Genomic DNA, 26,466 nt, shown 5'->3' on the forward strand with positions numbered 1-26,466 from the left:
AGTTAAACAAGCAAGCAATTTATATAGTTTTAGATTCACCCACTTAGTTTCCAAAGTCCTTCCCCAAAATCATTATTGTTAGTCATTTATCTGCCACCATTTTTATTGGGCTACAGTTTTCTCCACTTTGAATTAAAAGTACAGTGTTCTTTTATTCTACAGCACATACTCAAGGAGTGCGTGGGGGAAAGTCTTTTAGGTCTTGAATAGAGTTGGTGGTCATGATCTTCCCCTGCCACCTTTACTTTTCCCTAGTTCATGCTTCTTTGGCAATCATCTAGCCTTCGGTGCCTTCTGGAGCAGGATGTTTCCTTCTTATCAGTCTAGTTCCTTCTTCAAGGGTATAGTCACTGGCAAAGCCTGCATTGTTTATACAAAGCAACCAGGCCTACATAGGGAAACTATTCAGTAATGGTCCTGTTTAAAGGACAATGCATTGTATTTGACCCTAAATTGAGCAGTATCAGCATGGTGACGCCATAACTCAAACATATGACTACAGGGGAGTCACCTCCTCCAGCGCACCTCCTCCCCCTCCTCCTTCACTAACCTTGCTGTCTGCATAGGGCTTTCTCTCACATCCCACTCCCCTCCGCGCTGCAGGTTTTCCCTCCTAAATTTGTTATCCCAGGGGTGCTACCACCAGCGCTGATGGGCTCGGCCTGGGCCAGAGCCGGGGAAGCTTCTAGCAGCTTCTCACAGGAACCACCCCTGCAGCCCCTCCCCGGTACTAAAGCCCCGCCACACAAACCCAATACAAGAAGGCAGCACCTCCTCCGCCCCGTGCTCGGAGACCGTCACCCTCCACATGGTCACGCCAGCTCTGCGGGCCCAGAGCAGGGTCCCGGCCATAGCGCTGTGGCCTGGGCAAGCCGTGGGGCCCGGGCTGGCTGCCAGCCTTGCCTCTGCCCACTGCCCCTCGCCGGCAGCACCCAGCGGACATGCCCCTCTGGATGCCCCTTCTCCTCCTTCTCCCCCAGCCAGGCCAGCCCAGGCACGTTGGGGGATATCCCCACCATCCTGCTGAGGCCTAGCCTTGAGGGCTTCTGCCGCAGGGGTGGGAGACACTGCAGGGAAGCACCACGGAAGCAGGGTGGCAAGGAATGAGGTGGCTGCGTGGGGGCTCCTTATGGCCTCCCGCCACCCCGTCCTCTCAGGGCTGCCCACCCCCCCGCCTCCTCAGGGCCTCCCGCCACCCCTGTCCCCTCTGGGCCTCCTGCCGCCCCATTCCCCCAGGGCCTCCCGCTGCCCTGATGCACCTGAAGTCATCCCACCGCCCCGTCCCCTCATAGCCTCCCACCACTCCGTCCCCTCATGGCTTCCCGCCTCCGTGTCCCCTCAGGGCCTCCTGTCACCCTGTCACCTCAGGACCTCCCCAGCACCTCAGCCCTTCATGGCCTGCCGCCACCCCGTCCCCTCAGGGCCTCCAGCTGCCCTGGTGCACCTGAAGGCGCTCCACCGCCCTGGCCCCTCAAGGTCTTTCACCAGCCCATCCTCTCAGGGCCTCCCACCGCCCTGTCCCCTTAGGGTCTCCCCCAGCCCGGAAAACCTGCCCCACAGCAGAACAGCACTGAAGAAGCTCCACAGGCGCCGGCTAAAGAGGCACCTCAGACCCCTCAACAATCCAGCCAGCAACACACGGGCAGGAAACAACTGGCAGTTCAGGGCTGGGAGAATATTTGTGGGCATCTCCAAGGACAAGTTTTTCAGGCGCTCTGCCCATGAGCTTTGTTGGAAGCGTTAAGGCTTCAGCAGGAGAACCGAAGGGTGAAGGCGTTTCTGGCCACCTTTCCTACCACGTTGCATGCCTGGGCAGCTGTTGCTGAGCACAAGTACCCTTTTTCTCCTCTTCCCCCCTCAATGCTCTGGGGATACTGGGGACCAAAGCAAGACCCACTGGTTGGAAAAAGATGGGCAGAAGAGAAGTAGCTCAAGATTTGGCGGTACAGCCATTCACGTGCTGCTCGCCACCACCAGAAGATGGCCAAGTCCTGCCCTGGGAAAGCACGTAATACCTGGGACAAGCTACAGAAATAAAGCCGATCGCACAGCCTAGAAATGCGATCGCTTCCTTGCTTGGTTTTGTTCTTCTTCTTTCTTCCTCCAGAGGTTCATTTCTGCATCTGTACACAGTGTTGGTAGCTACAGCTGTTAGGTTCAGCTCCCCTTAGAAAGTATGAAGTTACGCAGGTCTAAAAGCCATTTATTGTTCTCTCCCTTTCATGCTCCTGGGCCTCTGCGTATAATGACATGGATTTCATATTCCCATGCCGGGGTGAAAGAAAGCGCTCTTAGAGAAGAGCTGATCCCTGGGCAGGGAGAGGCCAGGAGCCACCCAGCCTTCCCCGCAGGCTCAGGTGGCCCCAGCACACGCAGCTCCCAGGATCAGCTCTGCACAGAGCTCCAGCAGCACAGGAAGCCGATGTCCCAGAGAGAAGGCCGCCTCCTCCACGCCCTGTGGAATCGCTCTTGCAGCACCGGCAGACTGAATCTGGAGGGGGGATTTCTCTCTGCGGCTCTTAGCAGGAATAGGGTTTGAATTGCCACGCTTGAGACGGAGTCGCTGACGTCTTTTGTCGTGCTTTGAAGGGCTGGGACAGAGAGGAAGAGAGACGAGGTCAGAACCTGGATCTGCGGGGATCCCAGGAACGCCTCCTGCCAGGGCTGCACCACCCAGCTCTTCCCATGGCCAGGAGGGAGCAGGGGCCAACAGGATCAGCCGGAAGGTGCTGGCCACGAACGCCACGTGCCCCTGAAAGCTCTCTCTGCTCTGCCCACGCTGCCCCTCATCCGTGCAAGGAGCAGAGCTCTCCCCAGCTGGGGCAGGGATCACAGCTCCCAGCCCAGGGTCTTTCCTCCTCCCTGCCAGTCCCCACTGACACCCACCCTGCTGCCCTCACTCACCCTCGTAGATGACCTGGAGCTTCACCTGCTGATGCGCCACATGCCGCCCGGCAAGCCCTAGGAACACGCAGCCCGTCACAAATCCTGCTGGCCCCAGCAGCACTCCTCCCCTTGGCAGGGCTGAGCCTGGGGTGCTCCCAGAGCATGACACCCAAGGGCAGGGGTGGGAGAGGGTGGCAAGGAGCCCCGTGGGTGCCCTGGCCCTGCATCGGGTAGTCAGGGCTCCACAGCCACAGGGCCAATTCCTGCTGCCGGTGCAGCAGCCAGGGCTGGGGCCAAGCTGCGGTGGGGCAGGGAGGGACCCCGGGGGAGTTGTGGCTCACCAAGGAACCTGATGGCCGCCACTCGCATGGATGCCTGTGGGCTCTGCAGGTACAGCAGGCACTGCTGCAGGTACTCGTCCACTCTGCTGCTGTACTCTGCCAGCTGGAGAGAGCACAAGGGGATGGAGGGAAGGGTTGGTGCAGACTCTGCCCCCAGGTTGGGCGCTCCCTGCACCCTGCCTTTCCTGCCAGGAGACCCCTGACGCCCAGCCAGCAGCCGGCCAGTGCCGGGTTTGGAGGGAGCAGAGGGCTGGGTGCTCCCCAGGGAGCCGCGGTGCCAGCCTGCTGCCAAAGCCCAGCTGGGCTGGGCCTCCGTCGTCGGCACCCGGGGCTCAAGGAGGGAGGGGAGCCTGGAGAAGAGTCCACGGGGCCACACGCCCGAGGGAAGGGAGTGTGTGTGGGGGGGCAGGCTGGTGGCGATGGGCTGCAAGCAGCGGGCAGGGGCACAGCTGCCAGCCCCAGGCACTGGGCACTGGAGGCAGGGGGCTTTTCCAGGCTGGGACTGGGGCGTTGGGGCCATCCTTACCAGGCACTTGGCAACCACCCATGTCTTCTCCCTCTCCAGCAGCTGCTGGAGCTTCCTGTTCTTCAGGAACTTGGTAGCTTGAAGCAGGGTTTCCTGAGAGGCCTGCAGAGCAGCAGAGACTGGGAGATGGCACCGCTGCCCAGCACACAGGACCTGTGTCCCCTGCACCTGGGCAAGGCTCGGGGCCTGTCCTGGCCCCTGGTGGGAAGATGCAGCAACTGGGGAACGCGTCCGTCGACAGGTTTGGCGCCCGGGCAGAGGAGTGGCTCAAGCCCCATCTCGGGCACCTGGTGCTGCCAGGGCAGCGGGACAGAGGTCCCCCAGAGCTGCTGCTCTGTAGTCAAGGACAGGGGGAGGCTAGAGCGCTGCAGTCCGCGAGGCGCCAGGGCAGGAGGCAGCTGAGCCACCTGCCACGGGGACACCGGCAGGTCGGAAATCCTCACCTCTGCCACGCGCTGGTTCTCATCATACAAGTGGCAAAGCAGTGGGATCAGGCTCCGGTGCACGTGCTGCTTCAGCGGCTTTTTTCCCTCTCCCACTACAAACTCCATCACATCTCGGAAGAGGTGCATGGAGAGCAGTTGCACATGGTTGGCATCCTGGTGGAAAGGAAGAAGGCAAGACTTCAGCACCAGCTGCTCCTGGCCCACCTGGGCACAGGTCTGAAAAGCCACAGGGCGCAAAGTTTCCCGGCAGCACCCAGCGCCTGTGGTGGGGGGCACAAAGCCTTACGCTGTCAAAGAGTGGCCAGAGACTCTCAGCCAGCTGCAGAGTGATGGATGTGGCAATTGGGATGCCTGTGGCCCGGAGCACCTTGCTGAGCACAGAGAGGGTCATCCCAACCACCTCCATGTCTGCATCCGTCAGTAGGTCTATGAGCCTTCGCAGCAGGGGCCGCATTCTTCTGACCTGTGTGGAACACAGTGCTGTGCTGTGAATCCATGAAAGGCTGCACTGCCAAAACCGCTCCGGAGGTTCAACCCCACACCGCTGCCTCGGGGCCCAGAAGCCAAAGGCCTGCCCCGAAGGACTCGGGCAGGTGAACGGGGAGCCAGGAGAGCTGGGAGCAGCTGCCACAGCTCCCAAAGCTCAGCCAAGTCCAAGCTACTGTGTTACCCAGCCCCATGCTGCCAGCATGGCTTCAGCCGGCTGCCCCTTCTCACCATCAAGGGTGTCTTGCAGAGCGCCAGGAGGCCTCTGAGCACCAGGCGACGCATCACTCTGCACTTGCTCTGCAGGTACATTGGGACGAGCTGCAGGATGTTGTCACCCCAACACCTTACGTTAGGGTAGACCAGGAGCTGAAAGACACGGAGCAGTGACAGGGGTGCCTGGCCAGCAGGACTCCACCACTGCACAGGGCTGGGTCCAGCCAGCAGCACAGGGCGTGGGTACCGTCCCAGTCAGCCGAGCCCAAAGGCAGCAGCAGCTGCGCAGACCCCCTGGGCTCCCTGCCCTGTGCTGCGGGGCACACGGTGCAGGTCGCTCATGTGCTCTGCTGTGCCTCCCAGCCCTCAGCAGCCTCTGATTCCTCGGACTTTGAGGAGCCGCGACGGGAGAGCGAGAGCTGGCACAAGGCAGGCACGAAAGACAGGTGGCGACAAGTGTCACCCCAGCAGCAAGGGGCCGAGGGCACGCAGCGGAGCCCACCCTCTGCCCCAGCTCCACTGACTGGGCTCCCCCCGCAGCTGTGGCTATGAGAGGGCAGAGTGGTGAGAGCCGGGTCAGTGAGGCAGCACTCGCCACCAGGCTTACCTCAACAAGGAACGCCATGGCGGGGACCTCCCAGAGTTGCTTCTTCCTCCTGAGCAGCTTGACAAGGTGGCCTGCGATCCAGTAACACAAGCTCCTCGAGATACCATGCAACTGTCTGGCAGGGGGAAAAAGGCACCGTTGACCCCGAGCAGGCTGGGCACACCTCTCCCCGGACTGACTCACAGAGGCCTGGTCTTTCTCCACCGCCCCTCGCCAGGAGAAAGGCATGGCCAACACTAGCAGGCTCCTTTTGGGGAGGAGACTGGCAAAACACCCTTCCTGTCCTGAAGCCTTCCCTTCTGAGAAGACCCCTTTCCTGCCCACAGGGCACTCGTGTCCCCCAGGCTCTGTTGCTGGCCCTCAGTGCACCCTGCCCTGCCCCAGCGGGCTGCCATCAGTAGGGCTGCCTGTAAACGGACCCCCCCCACTCTGTGCCGTCAGCCCAGGCCCCACGGGAGGGGACACTGGTGCTTTGGGAGGTGGCGTCTCGTATGCACCCACCTCTCCCAGGCTTTTCCAGTCTGCTGGGCCATCCCTTGGTGACAAGTCCCTCTCACCCACGACCAAGGGGATTGTGTGGGGCGCCCCAGCGAATGTGCAGGGGAGAGAAATGGCAGGGGGAGCGGGGACAAGGGGGTTCTCACCTGGCCAGCAGACCCATTGCACAGTGGTAGGTCTCAGCGCTGAGGAGCGTGTCCCAGCCACGCTTACGTTCAACTTCAAACACCACATCATCATACTCAAGGCGGCAGAGCAGTGCTTTCACAGTCAGCATTGCAAATCTGTGTGCAGAGCAAAGCCCAGGTCACGCTGGGAGCCCAGGCCCTGGCTCCAGGGCCACGCGAGGGATGGGAGGACCAGAGTGGAGCACCTGCTGGGGTTGGTGGGAGGGCAGCCTTCCTGCTGGCATCCCCTCCAGAAGGTATCGACCTCCTCTGGCATCTGCTGTGTGGCAAAGAAAATTTGGGAGAGCAGAGCCAGGAAGATGCGGGGGAAAAGCACGTTCAACCTTTGTGGGCACCCGGGCAGCCGGAGGATCTCCTGCAGCACCCTGGTTGCCTGCGGAAAACAAACCACCCAGAGACAGCGCTCAGTGCCGAGATGTCCCCACGGCAGGGCCCGAGCGCGGGAGGGTGAGGCTCAGGTGCTGCCCTGGGCCACGGGAGATGCAGGGGGAGCACCCACCCTGGCTGCCCCTACACCTGCCCCTAACCCAGGTTTCCAGCCCACCGCGTGAGGCAGGGAGATGCAGCGGTGGGGGAGGATGGAGAGCCGCCCGGAGAGGCGACCCTGGGGGCGAGCAAAGGCCTGGGCCAGAAACTCACAGCCAGGGCAAAGACATCTGAGCTGTCCCCATCAGAGGTGCACGTGCTGTGCAGCGGCCAGTCCTCCAGCACGCAGACCAGCTCCCGCAGCACCTGCTCTGCAGTCCTGCTCCTGGAGACCATCACCCTCCACATGGTCGCAGCAGCTCTGCAGGCCCAGAGCTCTGTGTCAGAGGGGTCTTGGCCACAGTGCCGTGGCCTGGGCAACCGTGGGGGCTGGGGCTGGCCGCCAGCCTTGCCTCTGCCCACTGCCCCTTGCCAGCAGCACCCAGCAGGCCTGCCCCTGCGGGCAGCAGGCAGCCGAGCGACGGTGCCTTGAGGGGCAGGGAGGGAGCACGGCAGCGGGCTCTGGGGCTGTCGTGCCAGGGCTGGGAAACAGAGGGGCCGGAAGGTCCTGAAAATCTCCGTCTCTCTGACAGCCCACCTGGGACAGGCTCTACAGCCTGATGGGCTCTAAAGGCAGGTGGGCCCTGTACCTGTCACACGATGGGGCACAGCGCAGGAGGGTCACCGCCACGTCATGGGGGTGCGCGTGGGTCAGCTCCAGAAGGCTGTTGTCCAGCCTGTGCTCAGCAGACACATGCGTGTTGGACATGAGCCACCGGTAGATGCACCTCACGATGCTCGGCACCTGGAGGAGACATGGCTGAGAGTTGGAGTGCTGCCAGAGCGAGCCAGTTCCCCAGCTTCCCCCGAGAAGCACTTCCCTTCCCACCACGCTCTGCTGGCCTAAAAGGCTGTTGGGTGCCTAGCGGACCCGGCCTCAGGGGGCACACAATCTTCTCCGGGGGCTCGAGCCCCGGCGACAGGCTACTTACATGCTGCAATCTGGAGGTGTCACTTTCCACAAGCACATCCAGCATGGCAGCACAAGCCTCCGCATTATAGGAGTCCAAGTCTGCCATGCCCTCGACGGCCGCGATGGTGGCGTCTTCACGCTCAGAGGGCTTGAGGGATTCCCAAAACTTCTACAGGAGAGGGAAGGGCAGGGAAGAGAGGCATGTTACATCGAGTGCCCTGACGGCGGTGCTCGGCTGAGCAGTGAGACCAGGCCCAGCCCAGGTGGGGATGGCTGTGGATACCTGTGCGCTGCTGTGGAAGAGGGCCTGGGCATGTTCCTGCTCTTCTGGCAGCTTCCAGTCTGGATCTGGCAAAGACCGAGCACAAGCAGAGCTGAGGGGCTGCAGGAGAGGCTGGAGAACACAGCCAAGCCCTGTGCTCCCCAGGCAGGGCCAGCCCCGGGACAGGGGCTGCTGGGGACTCTGACCCCCATCTCTCTGCCCGCAGGTTGGGGCTGGGGGTGCCCAGTGGATGGAGCGTGGCCGGTGCCTGGCCATGGGGAACGGCCCTTGCCCTTCTTCCCCTCTTTTGCTGGGGATGTCCACAGGGGATGGGATGGGGCCAAGCCGGCTGCAGCCACCGGCCCCGTGGCCCAGCTCAGCCACTCACCCGCCTGCAGCAGCTGGACCTCCTCCACCTCATCAAGTTGCCACGCTGGGGCATCCTCAGTGCCTTCATCCTCCTCCTCCCACCCCAGCCAGGCCAGCCTGGGCACGCTGGGGGGTCTCTCTGCCATCCCGCCGAGGTCCGGCCTTGAGGGCTCCTGCCACAGGGATGGGAGATGCCTCGGAAAAGCGCCACGGATGCAGGTCAGCAGGGAACGAGGTGGCTGCGCAGGGGCTCCTTCGCAGCCCTGCTCTGCCCCGTCCTGTCCCGTCACGTCCTCCGGGCACTGTGGGGTGGCCGTGTCCCTGCCAGCGTTTATACCATGGAGGGTCACAAAGGGTCCTGTGACACGCTGCCACGTGCCGTGCAATTGGCAGTACCCATATCACGGTGGGTCACAAAGGGCCCTGTGACACACTGCCATGTGCCCGTGCTCTGGGGCCTCCCCAGAGCAGTATCACCACAGCGAGGCCGTAACTCAAACATAGGACTGCAGGGGTGTCCTTGGGCGTGCCTCTTCCCCCTCCTCCTTCACTAACCTTGCTGTCTGCATAGGGCTTTCTCTCACATCCCACTCCCCTCCGCACTGCAGGTTTTCCCTCCTAAATTTGTTATCCCAGGGGTGCTACCACCAGCGCTGATGGGCTCGGCCTGGGCCAGAGCCGGGGAAGCTTCTAGCAGCTTCTCACAGGAACCACCCCTGCAGCCCCTCCCCGGTACTAAAGCCCCGCCACACAAACCCAATACAAGAAGGCAGCACCTCCTCCGCCCCGTGCTCGGAGACCGTCACCCTCCACATGGTCACGCCAGCTCTGCGGGCCCAGAGCAGGGTCCCGGCCATAGCGCTGTGGCCTGGGCAAGCCGTGGGGCCCGGGCTGGCTGCCAGCCTTGCCTCTGCCCACTGCCCCTCGCCGGCAGCACCCAGCGGACATGCCCCTCTGGATGCCCCTTCTCCTCCTTCTCCCCCAGCCAGGCCAGCCCAGGCACGTTGGGGGATATCCCCACCATCCTGCTGAGGCCTAGCCTTGAGGGCTTCTGCCGCAGGGGTGGGAGACACTGCAGGGAAGCACCACGGAAGCAGGGTGGCAAGGAATGAGGTGGCTGCGTGGGGGCTCCTTACGGCCTCCCGCCACCCCGTCCTCTCAGGGCTGCCCACCCCCCCCGCCTCCTCAGGGCCTCCCGCCACCCCTGTCCCCTCTGGGCCTCCTGCCGCCCCATTCCCCCAGGGCCTCCCGCTGCCCTGATGCACCTGAAGTCATCCCACCGCCCCGTCCCCTCATAGCCTCCCACCACTCCGTCCCCTCATGGCTTCCCGCCTCCGTGTCCCCTCAGGGCCTCCTGTCACCCTGTCACCTCAGGACCTCCCCAGCACCTCAGCCCTTCATGGCCTGCTGCCACCCCGTCCCCTCAGGGCCTCCAGCTGCCCTGGTGCACCTGAAGGCGCTCCACCGCCCTGGCCCCTCAAGGTCTTTCACCAGCCCATCCTCTCAGGCCCTCCCACCGCCCTGTCCCCTTAGGGTCTCCCCCAGCCCGGAAAACCTGCCCCACAGCAGAACAGCACTGAAGAAGCTCCACAGGCGCCGGCTAAAGAGGCACCTCGGACCCCTCAACAATCCAGCCAGCAACACACGGGCAGGAAACAACTGGCAGTTCAGGGCTGGGAGAATATTTGTGGGCATCTCCAAGGACAAGTTTTTCAGGCGCTCTGCCCATGAGCTTTGTTGGAAGCGTTAAGGCTTCAGCAGGAGAACCGAAGGGTGAAGGCGTTTCTGGCCACCTTTCCTACCACGTTGCATGCCTGGGCAGCTGTTGCTGAGCACAAGTACCCTTTTTCTCCTCTTCCCCCCTCAATGCTCTGGGGATACTGGGGACCAAAGCAAGACCCACTGGTTGGAAAAAGATGGGCAGAAGAGAAGTAGCTCAAGATTTGGCGGTACAGCCATTCACGTGCTGCTCGCCACCACCAGAAGATGGCCAAGTCCTGCCCTGGGAAAGCACGTAATACCTGGGACAAGCTACAGAAATAAAGCCGATCGCACAGTCTAGAAATGCGATCGCTTCCTTGCTTGGTTTTGTTCTTCTTCTTTCTTCCTCCAGAGGTTCATTTCTGCATCTGTACACAGTGTTGGTAGCTACAGCTGTTAGGTTCAGCTCCCCTTAGAAAGTATGAAGTTACGCAGGTCTAAAAGCCATTTATTGTTCTCTCCCTTTCATGCTCCTGGGCCTCTGCGTATAATGACATGGATTTCATATTCCCATGCCGGGGTGAAAGAAAGCGCTCTTAGAGAAGAGCTGATCCCTGGGCAGGGAGAGGCCAGGAGCCACCCAGCCTTCCCCGCAGGCTCAGGTGGCCCCAGCACACGCAGCTCCCAGGATCAGCTCTGCACAGAGCTCCAGCAGCACAGGAAGCCGATGTCCCAGAGAGAAGGCCGCCTCCTCCACGCCCTGTGGAATCGCTCTTGCAGCACCGGCAGACTGAATCTGGAGGGGGGATTTCTCTCTGCGGCTGTTAGCAGGAATAGGGTTTGAATTGCCACGCTTGAGACGGAGTCGCTGACGTCTTTTGTCGTGCTTTGAAGGGCTGGGACAGAGAGGAAGAGAGACGAGGTCAGAACCTGGATCTGCGGGGATCCCAGGAACGCCTCCTGCCAGGGCTGCACCACCCAGCTCTTCCCATGGCCAGGAGGGAGCAGGGGCCAACAGGATCAGCCGGAAGGTGCTGGCCACGAACGCCACGTGCCCCTGAAAGCTCTCTCTGCTCTGCCCACGCTGCCCCTCATCCGTGCAAGGAGCAGAGCTCTCCCCAGCTGGGGCAGGGATCACAGCTCCCAGCCCAGGGTCTTTCCTCCTCCCTGCCAGTCCCCACTGACACCCACCCTGCTGCCCTCACTCACCCTCGTAGATGACCTGGAGCTTCACCTGCTGATGCGCCACATGCCGCCCGGCAAGCCCTAGGAACACGCAGCCCGTCACAAATCCTGCTGGCCCCAGCAGCACTCCTCCCCTTGGCAGGGCTGAGCCTGGGGTGCTCCCAGAGCATGACACCCAAGGGCAGGGGTGGGAGAGGGTGGCAGGGAGCCCCGTGGGTGCCCTGGCCCTGCATCGGGTAGTCGGGGCTCCACAGCCACAGGGCCAATTCCTGCTGCCGGTGCAGCAGCCAGGGCTGGGGCCAAGCTGCGGTGGGGCAGGGAGGGACCCCGGGGGAGTTGTGGCTCACCAAGGAACCTGATGGCCGCCACTCGCATGGATGCCTGTGGGCTCTGCAGGTACAGCAGGCACTGCTGCAGGTACTCGTCCACTCTGCTGCTGTACTCTGCCAGCTGGAGAGAGCACAAGGGGATGGAGGGAAGGGTTGGTGCAGACTCTGCCCCCAGGTTGGGCGCTCCCTGCACCCTGCCTTTCCTGCCAGGAGACCCCTGACGCCCAGCCAGCAGCCGGCCAGTGCCGGGTTTGGAGGGAGCAGAGGGCTGGGTGCTCCCCAGGGAGCCGCGGTGCCAGCCTGCTGCCAAAGCCCAGCTGGGCTGGGCCTCCGTCGTCGGCACCCGGGGCTCAAGGAGGGAGGGGAGCCTGGAGAAGAGTCCACGGGGCCACACGCCCGAGGGAAGGGAGTGTGTGTGGGGGGCAGGCTGGTGGCGATGGGCTGCAAGCAGCGGGCAGGGGCACAGCTGCCAGCCCCAGGCACTGGGCACTGGAGGCAGGGGGCTTTTCCAGGCTGGGACTGGGGCGTTGGGGCCATCCTTACCAGGCACTTGGCAACCACCCATGTCTTCTCCCTCTCCAGCAGCTGCTGGAGCTTCCTGTTCTTCAGGAACTTGGTAGCTTGAAGCAGGGTTTCCTGAGAGGCCTGCAGAGCAGCAGAGACTGGGAGATGGCACCGCTGCCCAGCACACAGGACCTGTGTCCCCTGCACCTGGGCAAGGCTCGGGGCCTGTCCTGGCCCCTGGTGGGAAGATGCAGCAACTGGGGAACGCGTCCGTCGACAGGTTTGGTGCCCGGGCAGAGGAGTGGCTCAAGCCCCATCTCGGGCACCTGGTGCTGCCAGGGCAGCGGGACAGAGGTCCCCCAGAGCTGCTGCTCTGTAGTCAAGGACAGGGGGAGGCTAGAGCGCTGCAGTCCGCGAGGCGCCAGGGCAGGAGGCAGCTGAGCCACCTGCCACGGGGACACCGGCAGGTCGGAAATCCTCACCTCTGCCACGCGCTGGTTCTCATCATACAAGTGGCAAAGCAGTGGGATCAGGCTCCGGTGCACGTGCTGCTTCAGCGGCTTTTTTCCCTCTCCCACTACAAACTCCATCACATCTCGGAAGAGGTGCATGGAGAGCAGTTGCACATGGTTGGCATCCTGGTGGAAAGGAAGAAGGCAAGACTTCAGCACCAGCTGTTCCTGGCCCACCTGGGCACAGGTCTGAAAAGCCACAGGGCGCAAAGTTTCCCGGCAGCACCCAGCGCCTGTGGTGGGGGGCACAAAGCCTTACGCTGTCAAAGAGTGGCCAGAGACTCTCAGCCAGCTGCAGAGTGATGGATGTGGCAATTGGGATGCCTGTGGCCCGGAGCACCTTGCTGAGCACAGAGAGGGTCATCCCAACCACCTCCATGTCTGCATCCGTCAGTAGGTCTATGAGCCTTCGCAGCAGGGGCCGCATTCTTCTGACCTGTGTGGAACACAGTGCTGTGCTGTGAATCCATGAAAGGCTGCACTGCCAAAACCGCTCCGGAGGTTCAACCCCACACCGCTGCCTCGGGGCCCAGAAGCCAAAGGCCTGCCCCGAAGGACTCGGGCAGGTGAACGGGGAGCCAGGAGAGCTGGGAGCAGCTGCCACAGCTCCCAAAGCTCAGCCAAGTCCAAGCTACTGTGTTACCCAGCCCCATGCTGCCAGCATGGCTTCAGCCGGCTGCCCCTTCTCACCATCAAGGGTGTCTTGCAGAGCGCCAGGAGGCCTCTGAGCACCAGGCGACGCATCACTCTGCACTTGCTCTGCAGGTACATTGGGACGAGCTGCAGGATGTTGTCACCCCAACACCTTACGTTAGGGTAGACCAGGAGCTGAAAGACACGGAGCAGTGACAGGGGTGCCTGGCCAGCAGGACTCCACCACTGCACAGGGCTGGGTCCAGCCAGCAGCACAGGGCGTGGGTACCGTCCCAGTCAGCCGAGCCCAAAGGCAGCAGCAGCTGCGCAGACCCCCTGGGCTCCCTGCCCTGTGCTGCGGGGCACACGGTGCAGGTCGCTCATGTGCTCTGCTGTGCCTCCCAGCCCTCAGCAGCCTCTGATTCCTCGGACTTTGAGGAGCCGCGACGGGAGAGCGAGAGCTGGCACAAGGCAGGCACGAAAGACAGGTGGCGACAAGTGTCACCCCAGCAGCAAGGGGCCGAGGGCACGCAGCGGAGCCCACCCTCTGCCCCAGCTCCACTGACTGGGCTCCCCCCGCAGCTGTGGCTATGAGAGGGCAGAGTGGTGAGAGCCGGGTCAGTGAGGCAGCACTCGCCACCAGGCTTACCTCAACAAGGAACGCCATGGCGGGGACCTCCCAGAGTTGCTTCTTCCTCCTGAGCAGCTTGACAAGGTGGCCTGCGATCCAGTAACACAAGCTCCTCGAGATACCATGCAACTGTCTGGCAGGGGGAAAAAGGCACCGTTGACCCCGAGCAGGCTGGGCACACCTCTCCCCGGACTGACTCACAGAGGCCTGGTCTTTCTCCACCGCCCCTCGCCAGGAGAAAGGCATGGCCAACACTAGCAGGCTCCTTTTGGGGAGGAGACTGGCAAAACACCCTTCCTGTCCTGAAGCCTTCCCTTCTGAGAAGACCCCTTTCCTGCCCACAGGGCACTCGTGTCCCCCAGGCTCTGTTGCTGGCCCTCAGTGCACCCTGCCCTGCCCCAGCGGGCTGCCATCAGTAGGGCTGCCTGTAAACGGACCCCCCCCACTCTGTGCCGTCAGCCCAGGCCCCACGGGAGGGGACACTGGTGCTTTGGGAGGTGGCGTCTCGTATGCACCCACCTCTCCCAGGCTTTTCCAGTCTGCTGGGCCATCCCTTGGTGACAAGTCCCTCTCACCCACGACCAAGGGGATTGTGTGGGGCGCCCCAGCGAATGTGCAGGGGAGAGAAATGGCAGGGGGAGCGGGGACAAGGGGGTTCTCACCTGGCCAGCAGACCCATTGCACAGTGGTAGGTCTCAGCGCTGAGGAGCGTGTCCCAGCCACGCTTACGTTCAACTTCAAACACCACATCATCATACTCAAGGCGGCAGAGCAGTGCTTTCACAGTCAGCATTGCAAATCTGTGTGCAGAGCAAAGCCCAGGTCACGCTGGGAGCCCAGGCCCTGGCTCCAGGGCCACGCGAGGGATGGGAGGACCAGAGTGGAGCACCTGCTGGGGTTGGTGGGAGGGCAGCCTTCCTGCTGGCATCCCCTCCAGAAGGTATCGACCTCCTCTGGCATCTGCTGTGTGGCAAAGAAAATTTGGGAGAGCAGAGCCAGGAAGATGCGGGGGAAAAGCACGTTCAACCTTTGTGGGCACCCGGGCAGCCGGAGGATCTCCTGCAGCACCCTGGTTGCCTGCGGAAAACAAACCACCCAGAGACAGCGCTCAGTGCCGAGATGTCCCCACGGCAGGGCCCGAGCGCGGGAGGGTGAGGCTCAGGTGCTGCCCTGGGCCACGGGAGATGCAGGGGGAGCACCCACCCTGGCTGCCCCTACACCTGCCCCTAACCCAGGTTTCCAGCCCACCGCGTGAGGCAGGGAGATGCAGCGGTGGGGGAGGATGGAGAGCCGCCCGGAGAGGCGACCCTGGGGGCGAGCAAAGGCCTGGGCCAGAAACTCACAGCCAGGGCAAAGACATCTGAGCTGTCCCCATCAGAGGTGCACGTGCTGTGCAGCGGCCAGTCCTCCAGCACGCAGACCAGCTCCCGCAGCACCTGCTCTGCAGTCCTGCTCCTGGAGACCATCACCCTCCACATGGTCGCAGCAGCTCTGCAGGCCCAGAGCTCTGTGTCAGAGGGGTCTTGGCCACAGTGCCGTGGCCTGGGCAACCGTGGGGGCTGGGGCTGGCCGCCAGCCTTGCCTCTGCCCACTGCCCCTTGCCAGCAGCACCCAGCAGGCCTGCCCCTGCGGGCAGCAGGCAGCCGAGCGACGGTGCCTTGAGGGGCAGGGAGGGAGCACGGCAGCGGGCTCTGGGGCTGTCGTGCCAGGGCTGGGAAACAGAGGGGCCGGAAGGTCCTGAAAATCTCCGTCTCTCTGACAGCCCACCTGGGACAGGCTCTACAGCCTGATGGGCTCTAAAGGCAGGTGGGCCCTGTACCTGTCACACGATGGGGCACAGCGCAGGAGGGTCACCGCCACGTCATGGGGGTGCGCGTGGGTCAGCTCCAGAAGGCTGTTGTCCAGCCTGTGCTCAGCAGACACATGCGTGTTGGACATGAGCCACCGGTAGATGCACCTCACGATGCTCGGCACCTGGAGGAGACATGGCTGAGAGTTGGAGTGCTGCCAGAGCGAGCCAGTTCCCCAGCTTCCCCCGAGAAGCACTTCCCTTCCCACCACGCTCTGCTGGCCTAAAAGGCTGTTGGGTGCCTAGCGGACCCGGCCTCAGGGGGCACACAATCTCCTCCGGGGGCTTGAGCCCCGGCGACAGGCTACTTACATGCTGCAATCTGGAGGTGTCACTTTCCACAAGCACATCCAGCATGGCAGCACAAGCCTCCGCATTATAGGAGTCCGAGTCTGCCATGCCCTCGACGGCCGCGATGGTGGCGTCTTCACGCTCAGAGGGCTTGAGGGATTCCCAAAACTTCTACAGGAGAGGGAAGGGCAGGGAAGAGAGGCACGTTACATCGAGTGCCCTGACGGCGGTGCTCGGCTGAGCAGTGAGACCAGGCCCAGCCCAGGTGGGGATGGCTGTGGATACCTGTGCGCTGCTGTGGAAGAGGGCCTGGGCATGTTCCTGCTCTTCTGGCAGCTTCCAGTCTGGATCTGGCAAAGACCGAGCACAAGCAGAGCTGAGGGGCTGCAGGAGAGGCTGGAGAACACAGCCAAGCCCTGTGCTCCCCAGGCAGGGCCAGCCCCGGGACAGGGGCTGCTGGGGACTCTGACCCCCATCTCTCTGCCCGCAGGTTGGGGCTGGGGGTGCCCAGTGGATGGAGCGTGGCCGGTGCCTGGCCATGGGGAACGGCCCTTGCCCTTCTTCCCCTCTTTTGCTGGGGATGTCCACAGGGGATGGGATGGGGCCAAGCCGGCTGCAGCCACCGGCCCCGTGGCCCAGCTCAGCCACTCACCCGCCTGCAGCAGCTGGACCTCCTCCACCTCATCAAGTTGCCACGCTGGGGCATCCTCAGTGCCTTCATCCTCCTCCTCCCACCCCAGCCAGGCCAGCCTGGGCACGCTGGGGGGTCTCTCTGCCATCCCGCCGAGGTCCGGCCTTGAGGGCTCCTGCCACAGGGATGGGAGATGCCTCGGAAAAGCGCCACGGATGCAGGTCAGCAGGGAACGAGGTGGCTGCGCAGGGGCTCCTTCGCAGCCCTGCTCTGCCCCGTCCTGTCCCGTCACGTCCTCCGGGCACTGTGGGGTGGCCGTGTCCCTGCCAGCGTTTATACCATGGAGAGTCACAAAGGGTCCTGTGACACGCTGCCACGTGCCGTGCAATTGGCAGTACCCATATCACGGTGGGTCACAAAGGGCCCTGTGACACACTGCCATGTGCCCGTGTTCTGGGGCCTCCCCAGAGCAGTATCACCACAGCGAGGCCGTAACTCAAACATAGGACTGCAGGGGTGTCCTTGGGCGTGCCTCTTCCCCCTCCTCCTTCACTAACCTTGCTGTCTGCATAGGGCTTTCTCTCACATCCCACTCCCCTCCGCACTGCAGGTTTTCCCTCCTAAATTTGTTATCCCAGGGGTGCTACCACCAGCGCTGATGGGCTCGGCCTGGGCCAGAGCCGGGGAAGCTTCTAGCAGCTTCTCACAGGAACCACCCCTGCAGCCCCTCCCCGGTACTAAAGCCCCGCCACACAAACCCAATACAAGAAGGCAGCACCTCCTCCGCCCCGTGCTCGGAGACCGTCACCCTCCACATGGTCACGCCAGCTCTGCGGGCCCAGAGCAGGGTCCCGGCCATAGCGCTGTGGCCTGGGCAAGCCGTGGGGCCCGGGCTGGCTGCCAGCCTTGCCTCTGCCCACTGCCCCTCGCCGGCAGCACCCAGCGGACATGCCCCTCTGGATGCCCCTTCTCCTCCTTCTCCCCCAGCCAGGCCAGCCCAGGCACGTTGGGGGATATCCCCACCATCCTGCTGAGGCCTAGCTTTGAGGGCTTCTGCCGCAGGGGTGGGAGACACTGCAGGGAAGCACCACGGAAGCAGGGTGGCAAGGAATGAGGTGGCTGCGTGGGGGCTCCTTACGGCCTCCCGCCACCCCGTCCTCTCAGGGCTGCCCACCCCCCCGCCTCCTCAGGGCCTCCCGCCACCCCTGTCCCCTCTGGGCCTCCTGCCGCCCCATTCCCCCAGGGCCTCCCGCTGCCCTGATGCACCTGAAGTCATCCCACCGCCCCGTCCCCTCATAGCCTCCCACCACTCCGTCCCCTCATGGCTTCCCGCCTCCGTGTCCCCTCAGGGCCTCCTGTCACCCTGTCACCTCAGGACCTCCCCAGCACCTCAGCCCTTCATGGCCTGCTGCCACCCCGTCCCCTCAGGGCCTCCAGCTGCCCTGGTGCACCTGAAGGCGCTCCACCGCCCTGGCTCCTCAAGGTCTTTCACCAGCCCATCCTCTCAGGGCCTCCCACCGCCCTGTCCCCTTAGGGTCTCCCCCAGCCCGGAAAACCTGCCCCACAGCAGAACAGCACTGAAGAAGCTCCACAGGCGCCGGCTAAAGAGGCACCTCGGACCCCTCAACAATCCAGCCAGCAACACACGGGCAGGAAACAACTGGCATTTCAGGGCTGGGAGAATATTTGTGGGCATCTCCAAGGACAAGTTTTTCAGGCGCTCTGCCCATGAGCTTTGTTGGAAGCGTTAAGGCTTCAGCAGGAGAACCGAAGGGTGAAGGCGTTTCTGGCCACCTTTCCTACCACGTTGCATGCCTGGGCAGCTGTTGCTGAGCACAAGTACCCTTTTTCTCCTCTTCCCCCCTCAATGCTCTGGGGATACTGGGGACCAAAGCAAGACCCACTGGTTGGAAAAAGATGGGCAGAAGAGAAGTAGCTCAAGATTTGGCGGTACAGCCATTCACGTGCTGCTCGCCACCACCAGAAGATGGCCAAGTCCTGCCCTGGGAAAGCACGTAATACCTGGGACAAGCTACAGAAATAAAGCCGATCGCACAGCCTAGAAATGCGATCGCTTCCTTGCTTGGTTTTGTTCTTCTTCTTTCTTCCTCCAGAGGTTCATTTCTGCATCTGTACACAGTGTTGGTAGCTACAGCTGTTAGGTTCAGCTCCCCTTAGAAAGTATGAAGTTACGCAGGTCTAAAAGCCATTTATTGTTCTCTCCCTTTCATGCTCCTGGGCCTCTGCGTATAATGACATGGATTTCATATTCCCATGCCGGGGTGAAAGAAAGCGCTCTTAGAGAAGAGCTGATCCCTGGGCAGGGAGAGGCCAGGAGCCACCCAGCCTTCCCCGCAGGCTCAGGTGGCCCCAGCACACGCAGCTCCCAGGATCAGCTCTGCACAGAGCTCCAGCAGCACAGGAAGCCGATGTCCCAGAGAGAAGGCCGCCTCCTCCACGCCCTGTGGAATCGCTCTTGCAGCACCGGCAGACTGAATCTGGAGGGGGGATTTCTCTCTGCGGCTCTTAGCAGGAATAGGGTTTGAATTGCCACGCTTGAGACGGAGTCGCTGACGTCTTTTGTCGTGCTTTGAAGGGCTGGGACAGAGAGGAAGAGAGACGAGGTCAGAACCTGGATCTGCGGGGATCCCAGGAACGCCTCCTGCCAGGGCTGCACCACCCAGCTCTTCCCATGGCCAGGAGGGAGCAGGGGCCAACAGGATCAGCCGGAAGGTGCTGGCCACGAACGCCACGTGCCCCTGAAAGCTCTCTCTGCTCTGCCCACGCTGCCCCTCATCCGTGCAAGGAGCAGAGCTCTCCCCAGCTGGGGCAGGGATCACAGCTCCCAGCCCAGGGTCTTTCCTCCTCCCTGCCAGTCCCCACTGACACCCACCCTGCTGCCCTCACTCACCCTCGTAGATGACCTGGAGCTTCACCTGCTGATGCGCCACATGCCGCCCGGCAAGCCCTAGGAACACGCAGCCCGTCACAAATCCTGCTGGCCCCAGCAGCACTCCTCCCCTTGGCAGGGCTGAGCCTGGGGTGCTCCCAGAGCATGACACCCAAGGGCAGGGGTGGGAGAGGGTGGCAGGGAGCCCCGTGGGTGCCCTGGCCCTGCATCGGGTAGTCGGGGCTCCACAGCCACAGGGCCAATTCCTGCTGCCGGTGCAGCAGCCAGGGCTGGGGCCAAGCTGCGGTGGGGCAGGGAGGGACCCCGGGGGAGTTGTGGCTCACCAAGGAACCTGATGGCCGCCACTCGCATGGATGCCTGTGGGCTCTGCAGGTACAGCAGGCACTGCTGCAGGTACTCGTCCACTCTGCTGCTGTACTCTGCCAGCTGGAGAGAGCACAAGGGGATGGAGGGAAGGGTTGGTGCAGACTCTGCCCCCAGGTTGGGCGCTCCCTGCACCCTGCCTTTCCTGCCAGGAGACCCCTGACGCCCAGCCAGCAGCCGGCCAGTGCCGGGTTTGGAGGGAGCAGAGGGCTGGGTGCTCCCCAGGGAGCCGCGGTGCCAGCCTGCTGCCAAAGCCCAGCTGGGCTGGGCCTCCGTCGTCGGCACCCGGGGCTCAAGGAGGGAGGGGAGCCTGGAGAAGAGTCCACGGGGCCACACGCCCGAGGGAAGGGAGTGTGTGTGGGGGGCAGGCTGGTGGCGATGGGCTGCAAGCAGCGGGCAGGGGCACAGCTGCCAGCCCCAGGCACTGGGCACTGGAGGCAGGGGGCTTTTCCAGGCTGGGACTGGGGCGTTGGGGCCATCCTTACCAGGCACTTGGCAACCACCCATGTCTTCTCCCTCTCCAGCAGCTGCTGGAGCTTCCTGTTCTTCAGGAACTTGGTAGCTTGAAGCAGGGTTTCCTGAGAGGCCTGCAGAGCAGCAGAGACTGGGAGATGGCACCGCTGCCCAGCACACAGGACCTGTGTCCCCTGCACCTGGGCAAGGCTCGGGGCCTGTCCTGGCCCCTGGTGGGAAGATGCAGCAACTGGGGAACGCGTCCGTCGACAGGTTTGGCGCCCGGGCAGAGGAGTGGCTCAAGCCCCATCTCGGGCACCTGGTGCTGCCAGGGCAGCGGGACAGAGGTCCCCCAGAGCTGCTGCTCTGTAGTCAAGGACAGGGGGAGGCTAGAGCGCTGCAGTCCGCGAGGCGCCAGGGCAGGAGGCAGCTGAGCCACCTGCCACGGGGACACCGGCAGGTCGGAAATCCTCACCTCTGCCACGCGCTGGTTCTCATCATACAAGTGGCAAAGCAGTGGGATCAGGCTCCGGTGCACGTGCTGCTTCAGCGGCTTTTTTCCCTCTCCCACTACAAACTCCATCACATCTCGGAAGAGGTGCATGGAGAGCAGTTGCACATGGTTGGCATCCTGGTGGAAAGGAAGAAGGCAAGACTTCAGCACCAGCTGCTCCTGGCCCACCTGGGCACAGGTCTGAAAAGCCACAGGGCGCAAAGTTTCCCGGCAGCACCCAGCGCCTGTGGTGGGGGGCACAAAGCCTTACGCTGTCAAAGAGTGGCCAGAGACTCTCAGCCAGCTGCAGAGTGATGGATGTGGCAATTGGGATGCCTGTGGCCCGGAGCACCTTGCTGAGCACAGAGAGGGTCATCCCAACCACCTCCATGTCTGCATCCGTCAGTAGGTCTATGAGCCTTCGCAGCAGGGGCCGCATTCTTCTGACCTGTGTGGAACACAGTGCTGTGCTGTGAATCCATGAAAGGCTGCACTGCCAAAACCGCTCCGGAGGTTCAACCCCACACCGCTGCCTCGGGGCCCAGAAGCCAAAGGCCTGCCCCGAAGGACTCGGGCAGGTGAACGGGGAGCCAGGAGAGCTGGGAGCAGCTGCCACAGCTCCCAAAGCTCAGCCAAGTCCAAGCTACTGTGTTACCCAGCCCCATGCTGCCAGCATGGCTTCAGCCGGCTGCCCCTTCTCACCATCAAGGGTGTCTTGCAGAGCGCCAGGAGGCCTCTGAGCACCAGGCGACGCATCACTCTGCACTTGCTCTGCAGGTACATTGGGACGAGCTGCAGGATGTTGTCACCCCAACACCTTACGTTAGGGTAGACCAGGAGCTGAAAGACACGGAGCAGTGACAGGGGTGCCTGGCCAGCAGGACTCCACCACTGCACAGGGCTGGGTCCAGCCAGCAGCACAGGGCGTGGGTACCGTCCCAGTCAGCCGAGCCCAAAGGCAGCAGCAGCTGCGCAGACCCCCTGGGCTCCCTGCCCTGTGCTGCGGGGCACACGGTGCAGGTCGCTCATGTGCTCTGCTGTGCCTCCCAGCCCTCAGCAGCCTCTGATTCCTCGGACTTTGAGGAGCCGCGACGGGAGAGCGAGAGCTGGCACAAGGCAGGCACGAAAGACAGGTGGCGACAAGTGTCACCCCAGCAGCAAGGGGCCGAGGGCACGCAGCGGAGCCCACCCTCTGCCCCAGCTCCACTGACTGGGCTCCCCCCGCAGCTGTGGCTATGAGAGGGCAGAGTGGTGAGAGCCGGGTCAGTGAGGCAGCACTCGCCACCAGGCTTACCTCAACAAGGAACGCCATGGCGGGGACCTCCCAGAGTTGCTTCTTCCTCCTGAGCAGCTTGACAAGGTGGCCTGCGATCCAGTAACACAAGCTCCTCGAGATACCATGCAACTGTCTGGCAGGGGGAAAAAGGCACCGTTGACCCCGAGCAGGCTGGGCACACCTCTCCCCGGACTGACTCACAGAGGCCTGGTCTTTCTCCACCGCCCCTCGCCAGGAGAAAGGCATGGCCAACACTAGCAGGCTCCTTTTGGGGAGGAGACTGGCAAAACACCCTTCCTGTCCTGAAGCCTTCCCTTCTGAGAAGACCCCTTTCCTGCCCACAGGGCACTCGTGTCCCCCAGGCTCTGTCGCTGGCCCTCAGTGCACCCTGCCCTGCCCCAGCGGGCTACCATCAGTAGGGCTGCCTGTAAACGGACCCCCCCCACTCTGTGCCGTCAGCCCAGGCCCCACGGGAGGGGACACTGGTGCTTTGGGAGGTGGCGTCTCGTATGCACCCACCTCTCCCAGGCTTTTCCAGTCTGCTGGGCCATCCCTTGGTGACAAGTCCCTCTCACCCACGACCAAGGGGATTGTGTGGGGCGCCCCAGTGAATGTGCAGGGGAGAGAAATGGCAGGGGGAGCGGGGACAAGGGGGTTCTCACCTGGCCAGCAGACCCATTGCACAGTGGTAGGTCTCAGCGCTGAGGAGCGTGTCCCAGCCACGCTTACGTTCAACTTCAAACACCACATCATCATACTCAAGGCGGCAGAGCAGTGCTTTCACAGTCAGCATTGCAAATCTGTGTGCAGAGCAAAGCCCAGGTCACGCTGGGAGCCCAGGCCCTGGCTCCAGGGCCACGCGAGGGATGGGAGGACCAGAGTGGAGCACCTGCTGGGGTTGGTGGGAGGGCAGCCTTCCTGCTGGCATCCCCTCCAGAAGGTATCGACCTCCTCTGGCATCTGCTGTGTGGCAAAGAAAATTTGGGAGAGCAGAGCCAGGAAGATGCGGGGGAAAAGCACGTTCAACCTTTGTGGGCACCCGGGCAGCCGGAGGATCTCCTGCAGCACCCTGGTTGCCTGCGGAAAACAAACCACCCAGAGACAGCGCTCAGTGCCGAGATGTCCCCACGGCAGGGCCCGAGCGCGGGAGGGTGAGGCTCAGGTGCTGCCCTGGGCCACGGGAGATGCAGGGGGAGCACCCACCCTGGCTGCCCCTACACCTGCCCCTAACCCAGGTTTCCAGCCCACCGCGTGAGGCAGGGAGATGCAGCGGTGGGGGAGGATGGAGAGCCGCCCGGAGAGGCGACCCTGGGGGCGAGCAAAGGCCTGGGCCAGAAACTCACAGCCAGGGCAAAGACATCTGAGCTGTCCCCATCAGAGGTGCACGTGCTGTGCAGCGGCCAGTCCTCCAGCACGCAGACCAGCTCCCGCAGCACCTGCTCTGCAGTCCTGCTCCTGGAGACCATCACCCTCCACATGGTCGCAGCAGCTCTGCAGGCCCAGAGCTCTGTGTCAGAGGGGTCTTGGCCACAGTGCCGTGGCCTGGGCAACCGTGGGGGCTGGGGCTGGCCGCCAGCCTTGCCTCTGCCCACTGCCCCTTGCCAGCAGCACCCAGCAGGCCTGCCCCTGCGGGCAGCAGGCAGCCGAGCGACGGTGCCTTGAGGGGCAGGGAGGGAGCACGGCAGCGGGCTCTGGGGCTGTCGTGCCAGGGCTGGGAAACAGAGGGGCCGGAAGGTCCTGAAAATCTCCGTCTCTCTGACAGCCCACCTGGGACAGGCTCTACAGCCTGATGGGCTCTAAAGGCAGGTGGGCCCTGTACCTGTCACACGATGGGGCACAGCGCAGGAGGGTCACCGCCACGTCATGGGGGTGCGCGTGGGTCAGCTCCAGAAGGCTGTTGTCCAGCCTGTGCTCAGCAGACACATGCGTGTTGGACATGAGCCACCGGTAGATGCACCTCACGATGCTCGGCACCTGGAGGAGACATGGCTGAGAGTTGGAGTGCTGCCAGAGCGAGCCAGTTCCCCAGCTTCCCCCGAGAAGCACTTCCCTTCCCACCACGCTCTGCTGGCCTAAAAGGCTGTTGGGTGCCTAGCGGACCCGGCCTCAGGGGGCACACAATCTCCTCCGGGGGCTCGAGCCCCGGCGACAGGCTACTTACATGCTGCAATCTGGAGGTGTCACTTTCCACAAGCACATCCAGCATGGCAGCACAAGCCTCCGCATTATAGGAGTCCGAGTCTGCCATGCCCTCGACGGCCGCGATGGTGGCGTCTTCACGCTCAGAGGGCTTGAGGGATTCCCAAAACTTCTACAGGAGAGGGAAGGGCAGGGAAGAGAGGCACGTCACATCGAGTGCCCTGACGGCGGTGCTCGGCTGAGCAGTGAGACCAGGCCCAGCCCAGGTGGGGATGGCTGTGGATACCTGTGCGCTGCTGTGGAAGAGGGCCTGGGCATGTTCCTGCTCTTCTGGCAGCTTCCAGTCTGGATCTGGCAAAGACCGAGCACAAGCAGAGCTGAGGGGCTGCAGGAGAGGCTGGAGAACACAGCCAAGCCCTGTGCTCCCCAGGCAGGGCCAGCCCCGGGACAGGGGCTGCTGGGGACTCTGACCCCCATCTCTCTGCCCGCAGGTTGGGGCTGGGGGTGCCCAGTGGATGGAGCGTGGCCGGTGCCTGGCCATGGGGAACGGCCCTTGCCCTTCTTCCCCTCTTTTGCTGGGGATGTCCACAGGGGATGGGATGGGGCCAAGCCGGCTGCAGCCACCGGCCCCGTGGCCCAGCTCAGCCACTCACCCGCCTGCAGCAGCTGGACCTCCTCCACCTCATCAAGTTGCCACGCTGGGGCATCCTCAGTGCCTTCATCCTCCTCCTCCCACCCCAGCCAGGCCAGCCTGGGCACGCTGGGGGGTCTCTCTGCCATCCCGCCGAGGTCCGGCCTTGAGGGCTCCTGCCACAGGGATGGGAGATGCCTCGGAAAAGCGCCACGGATGCAGGTCAGCAGGGAACGAGGTGGCTGCGCAGGGGCTCCTTCGCAGCCCTGCTCTGCCCCGTCCTGTCCCGTCACGTCCTCCGGGCACTGTGGGGTGGCCGTGTCCCTGCCAGCGTTCATACCATGGAGGGTCACAAAGGGTCCTGTGACACGCTGCCACGTGCCGTGCAATTGGCAGTACCCATATCACGGTGGGTCACAAAGGGCCCTGTGACACACTGCCATGTGCCCGTGCTCTGGGGCCTCCCCAGAGCAGTATCACCACAGTGAGGCCGTAACTCAAACATAGGACTGCAGGGGTGTCCTTGGGCGTGCCTCTTCCCCCTCCTCCTTCACTAACCTTGCTGTCTGCATAGGGCTTTCTCTCACATCCCACTCCCCTCCGCACTGCAGGTTTTCCCTCCTAAATTTGTTATCCCAGGGGTGCTACCACCAGCGCTGATGGGCTCGGCCTGGGCCAGAGCCGGGGAAGCTTCTAGCAGCTTCTCACAGGAACCACCCCTGCAGCCCCTCCCCGGTACTAAAGCCCCGCCACACAAACCCAATACAAGAAGGCAGCACCTCCTCCGCCCCGTGCTCGGAGACCGTCACCCTCCACATGGTCACGCCAGCTCTGCGGGCCCAGAGCAGGGTCCCGGCCATAGCGCTGTGGCCTGGGCAAGCCGTGGGGCCCAGGCTGGCTGCCAGCCTTGCCTCTGCCCACTGCCCCTCGCCGGCAGCACCCAGCGGACATGCCCCTCTGGATGCCCCTTCTCCTCCTTCTCCCCCAGCCAGGCCAGCCCAGGCACGTTGGGGGATATCCCCACCATCCTGCTGAGGCCTAGCCTTGAGGGCTTCTGCCGCAGGGGTGGGAGACACTGCAGGGAAGCACCACGGAAGCAGGGTGGCAAGGAATGAGGTGGCTGCGTGGGGGCTCCTTACGGCCTCCCGCCACCCCGTCCTCTCAGGGCTGCCCACCCCCCCGCCTCCTCAGGGCCTCCCGCCACCCCTGTCCCCTCTGGGCCTCCTGCCGCCCCATTCCCCCAGGGCCTCCCGCTGCCCTGATGCACCTGAAGTCATCCCACCGCCCCGTCCCCTCATAGCCTCCCACCACTCCGTCCCCTCATGGCTTCCCGCCTCCGTGTCCCCTCAGGGCCTCCTGTCACCCTGTCACCTCAGGACCTCCCCAGCACCTCAGCCCTTCATGGCCTGCCGCCACCCCGTCCCCTCAGGGCCTCCAGCTGCCCTGGTGCACCTGAAGGCGCTCCACCGCCCTGGCCCCTCAAGGTCTTTCACCAGCCCATCCTCTCAGGGCCTCCCACCGCCCTGTCCCCTTAGGGTCTCCCCCAGCCCGGAAAACCTGCCCCACAGCAGAACAGCACTGAAGAAGCTCCACAGGCGCCGGCTAAAGAGGCACCTCGGACCCCTCAACAATCCAGCCAGCAACACACGGGCAGGAAACAACTGGCAGTTC

At 63.3% G+C, this 26,466-nt stretch overlaps 1 protein-coding gene across 29 annotated transcripts; it reads right to left on the reverse strand.

The window, feature by feature from the left end:
- Positions 1 to 2,114: 2,114 nt before the first annotated feature.
- Positions 2,115 to 25,105, reverse strand: LOC126041302 (maestro heat-like repeat family member 5). 29 transcript variants are annotated; one of them, XM_049807005.1, is made up of 15 exons: positions 24,818 to 25,105; positions 24,451 to 24,515; positions 24,187 to 24,336; positions 23,845 to 23,999; positions 15,102 to 15,249; positions 6,380 to 6,567; positions 6,153 to 6,290; positions 5,509 to 5,623; positions 4,917 to 5,054; positions 4,486 to 4,662; positions 4,197 to 4,352; positions 3,754 to 3,855; positions 3,228 to 3,330; positions 2,905 to 2,961; positions 2,115 to 2,591 (listed from the first exon to the last, which is right to left on the reverse strand). In XM_049807005.1, exons 1-15 carry the CDS (start codon positions 24,942 to 24,944, stop codon positions 2,386 to 2,388), a joined length of 2,025 nt encoding a protein of 674 aa, XP_049662962.1. In that variant the 5' UTR covers positions 24,945 to 25,105; the 3' UTR covers positions 2,115 to 2,385. The 29 variants fall into 29 exon arrangements, with proteins under 29 accessions (XP_049662962.1, XP_049662888.1, XP_049662908.1 ...); XM_049806931.1 differs by lacking the exons at positions 6,380 to 6,567; positions 15,102 to 15,249 and adding exons at positions 14,648 to 14,835; positions 23,369 to 23,516; XM_049806951.1 differs by lacking the exons at positions 6,153 to 6,290; positions 6,380 to 6,567; positions 15,102 to 15,249 and adding exons at positions 14,421 to 14,558; positions 14,648 to 14,835; positions 23,369 to 23,516.
- Between the last annotated feature and the right edge of the window lie 1,361 nt (positions 25,106 to 26,466).

This window comes from Accipiter gentilis, chromosome 1 (genome assembly GCF_929443795.1).
Source record: "Accipiter gentilis chromosome 1, bAccGen1.1, whole genome shotgun sequence".
NCBI lineage: Eukaryota > Metazoa > Chordata > Aves > Accipitriformes > Accipitridae > Astur > Astur gentilis.

Excerpts from the sequence above, each read along its gene's own strand:
- LOC126041302 (XM_049807005.1), bottom strand. The coding sequence starts at position 24,944 with ATGGCAGAGAGACCCCCCAGCGTGCCCAGGCTGGCCTGGCTGGGGTGG. Across the intron at positions 24,337-24,450 it reads TCTTCCACAGCAGCGCACAG|AAGTTTTGGGAATCCCTCAA; the intron begins GTATCCACAGCC and ends CCTCTCCTGTAG. Across the intron at positions 5,055-5,508 it reads CCATGGCGTTCCTTGTTGAG|CTCCTGGTCTACCCTAACGT; the intron begins GTAAGCCTGGTG and ends CGTGTCTTTCAG.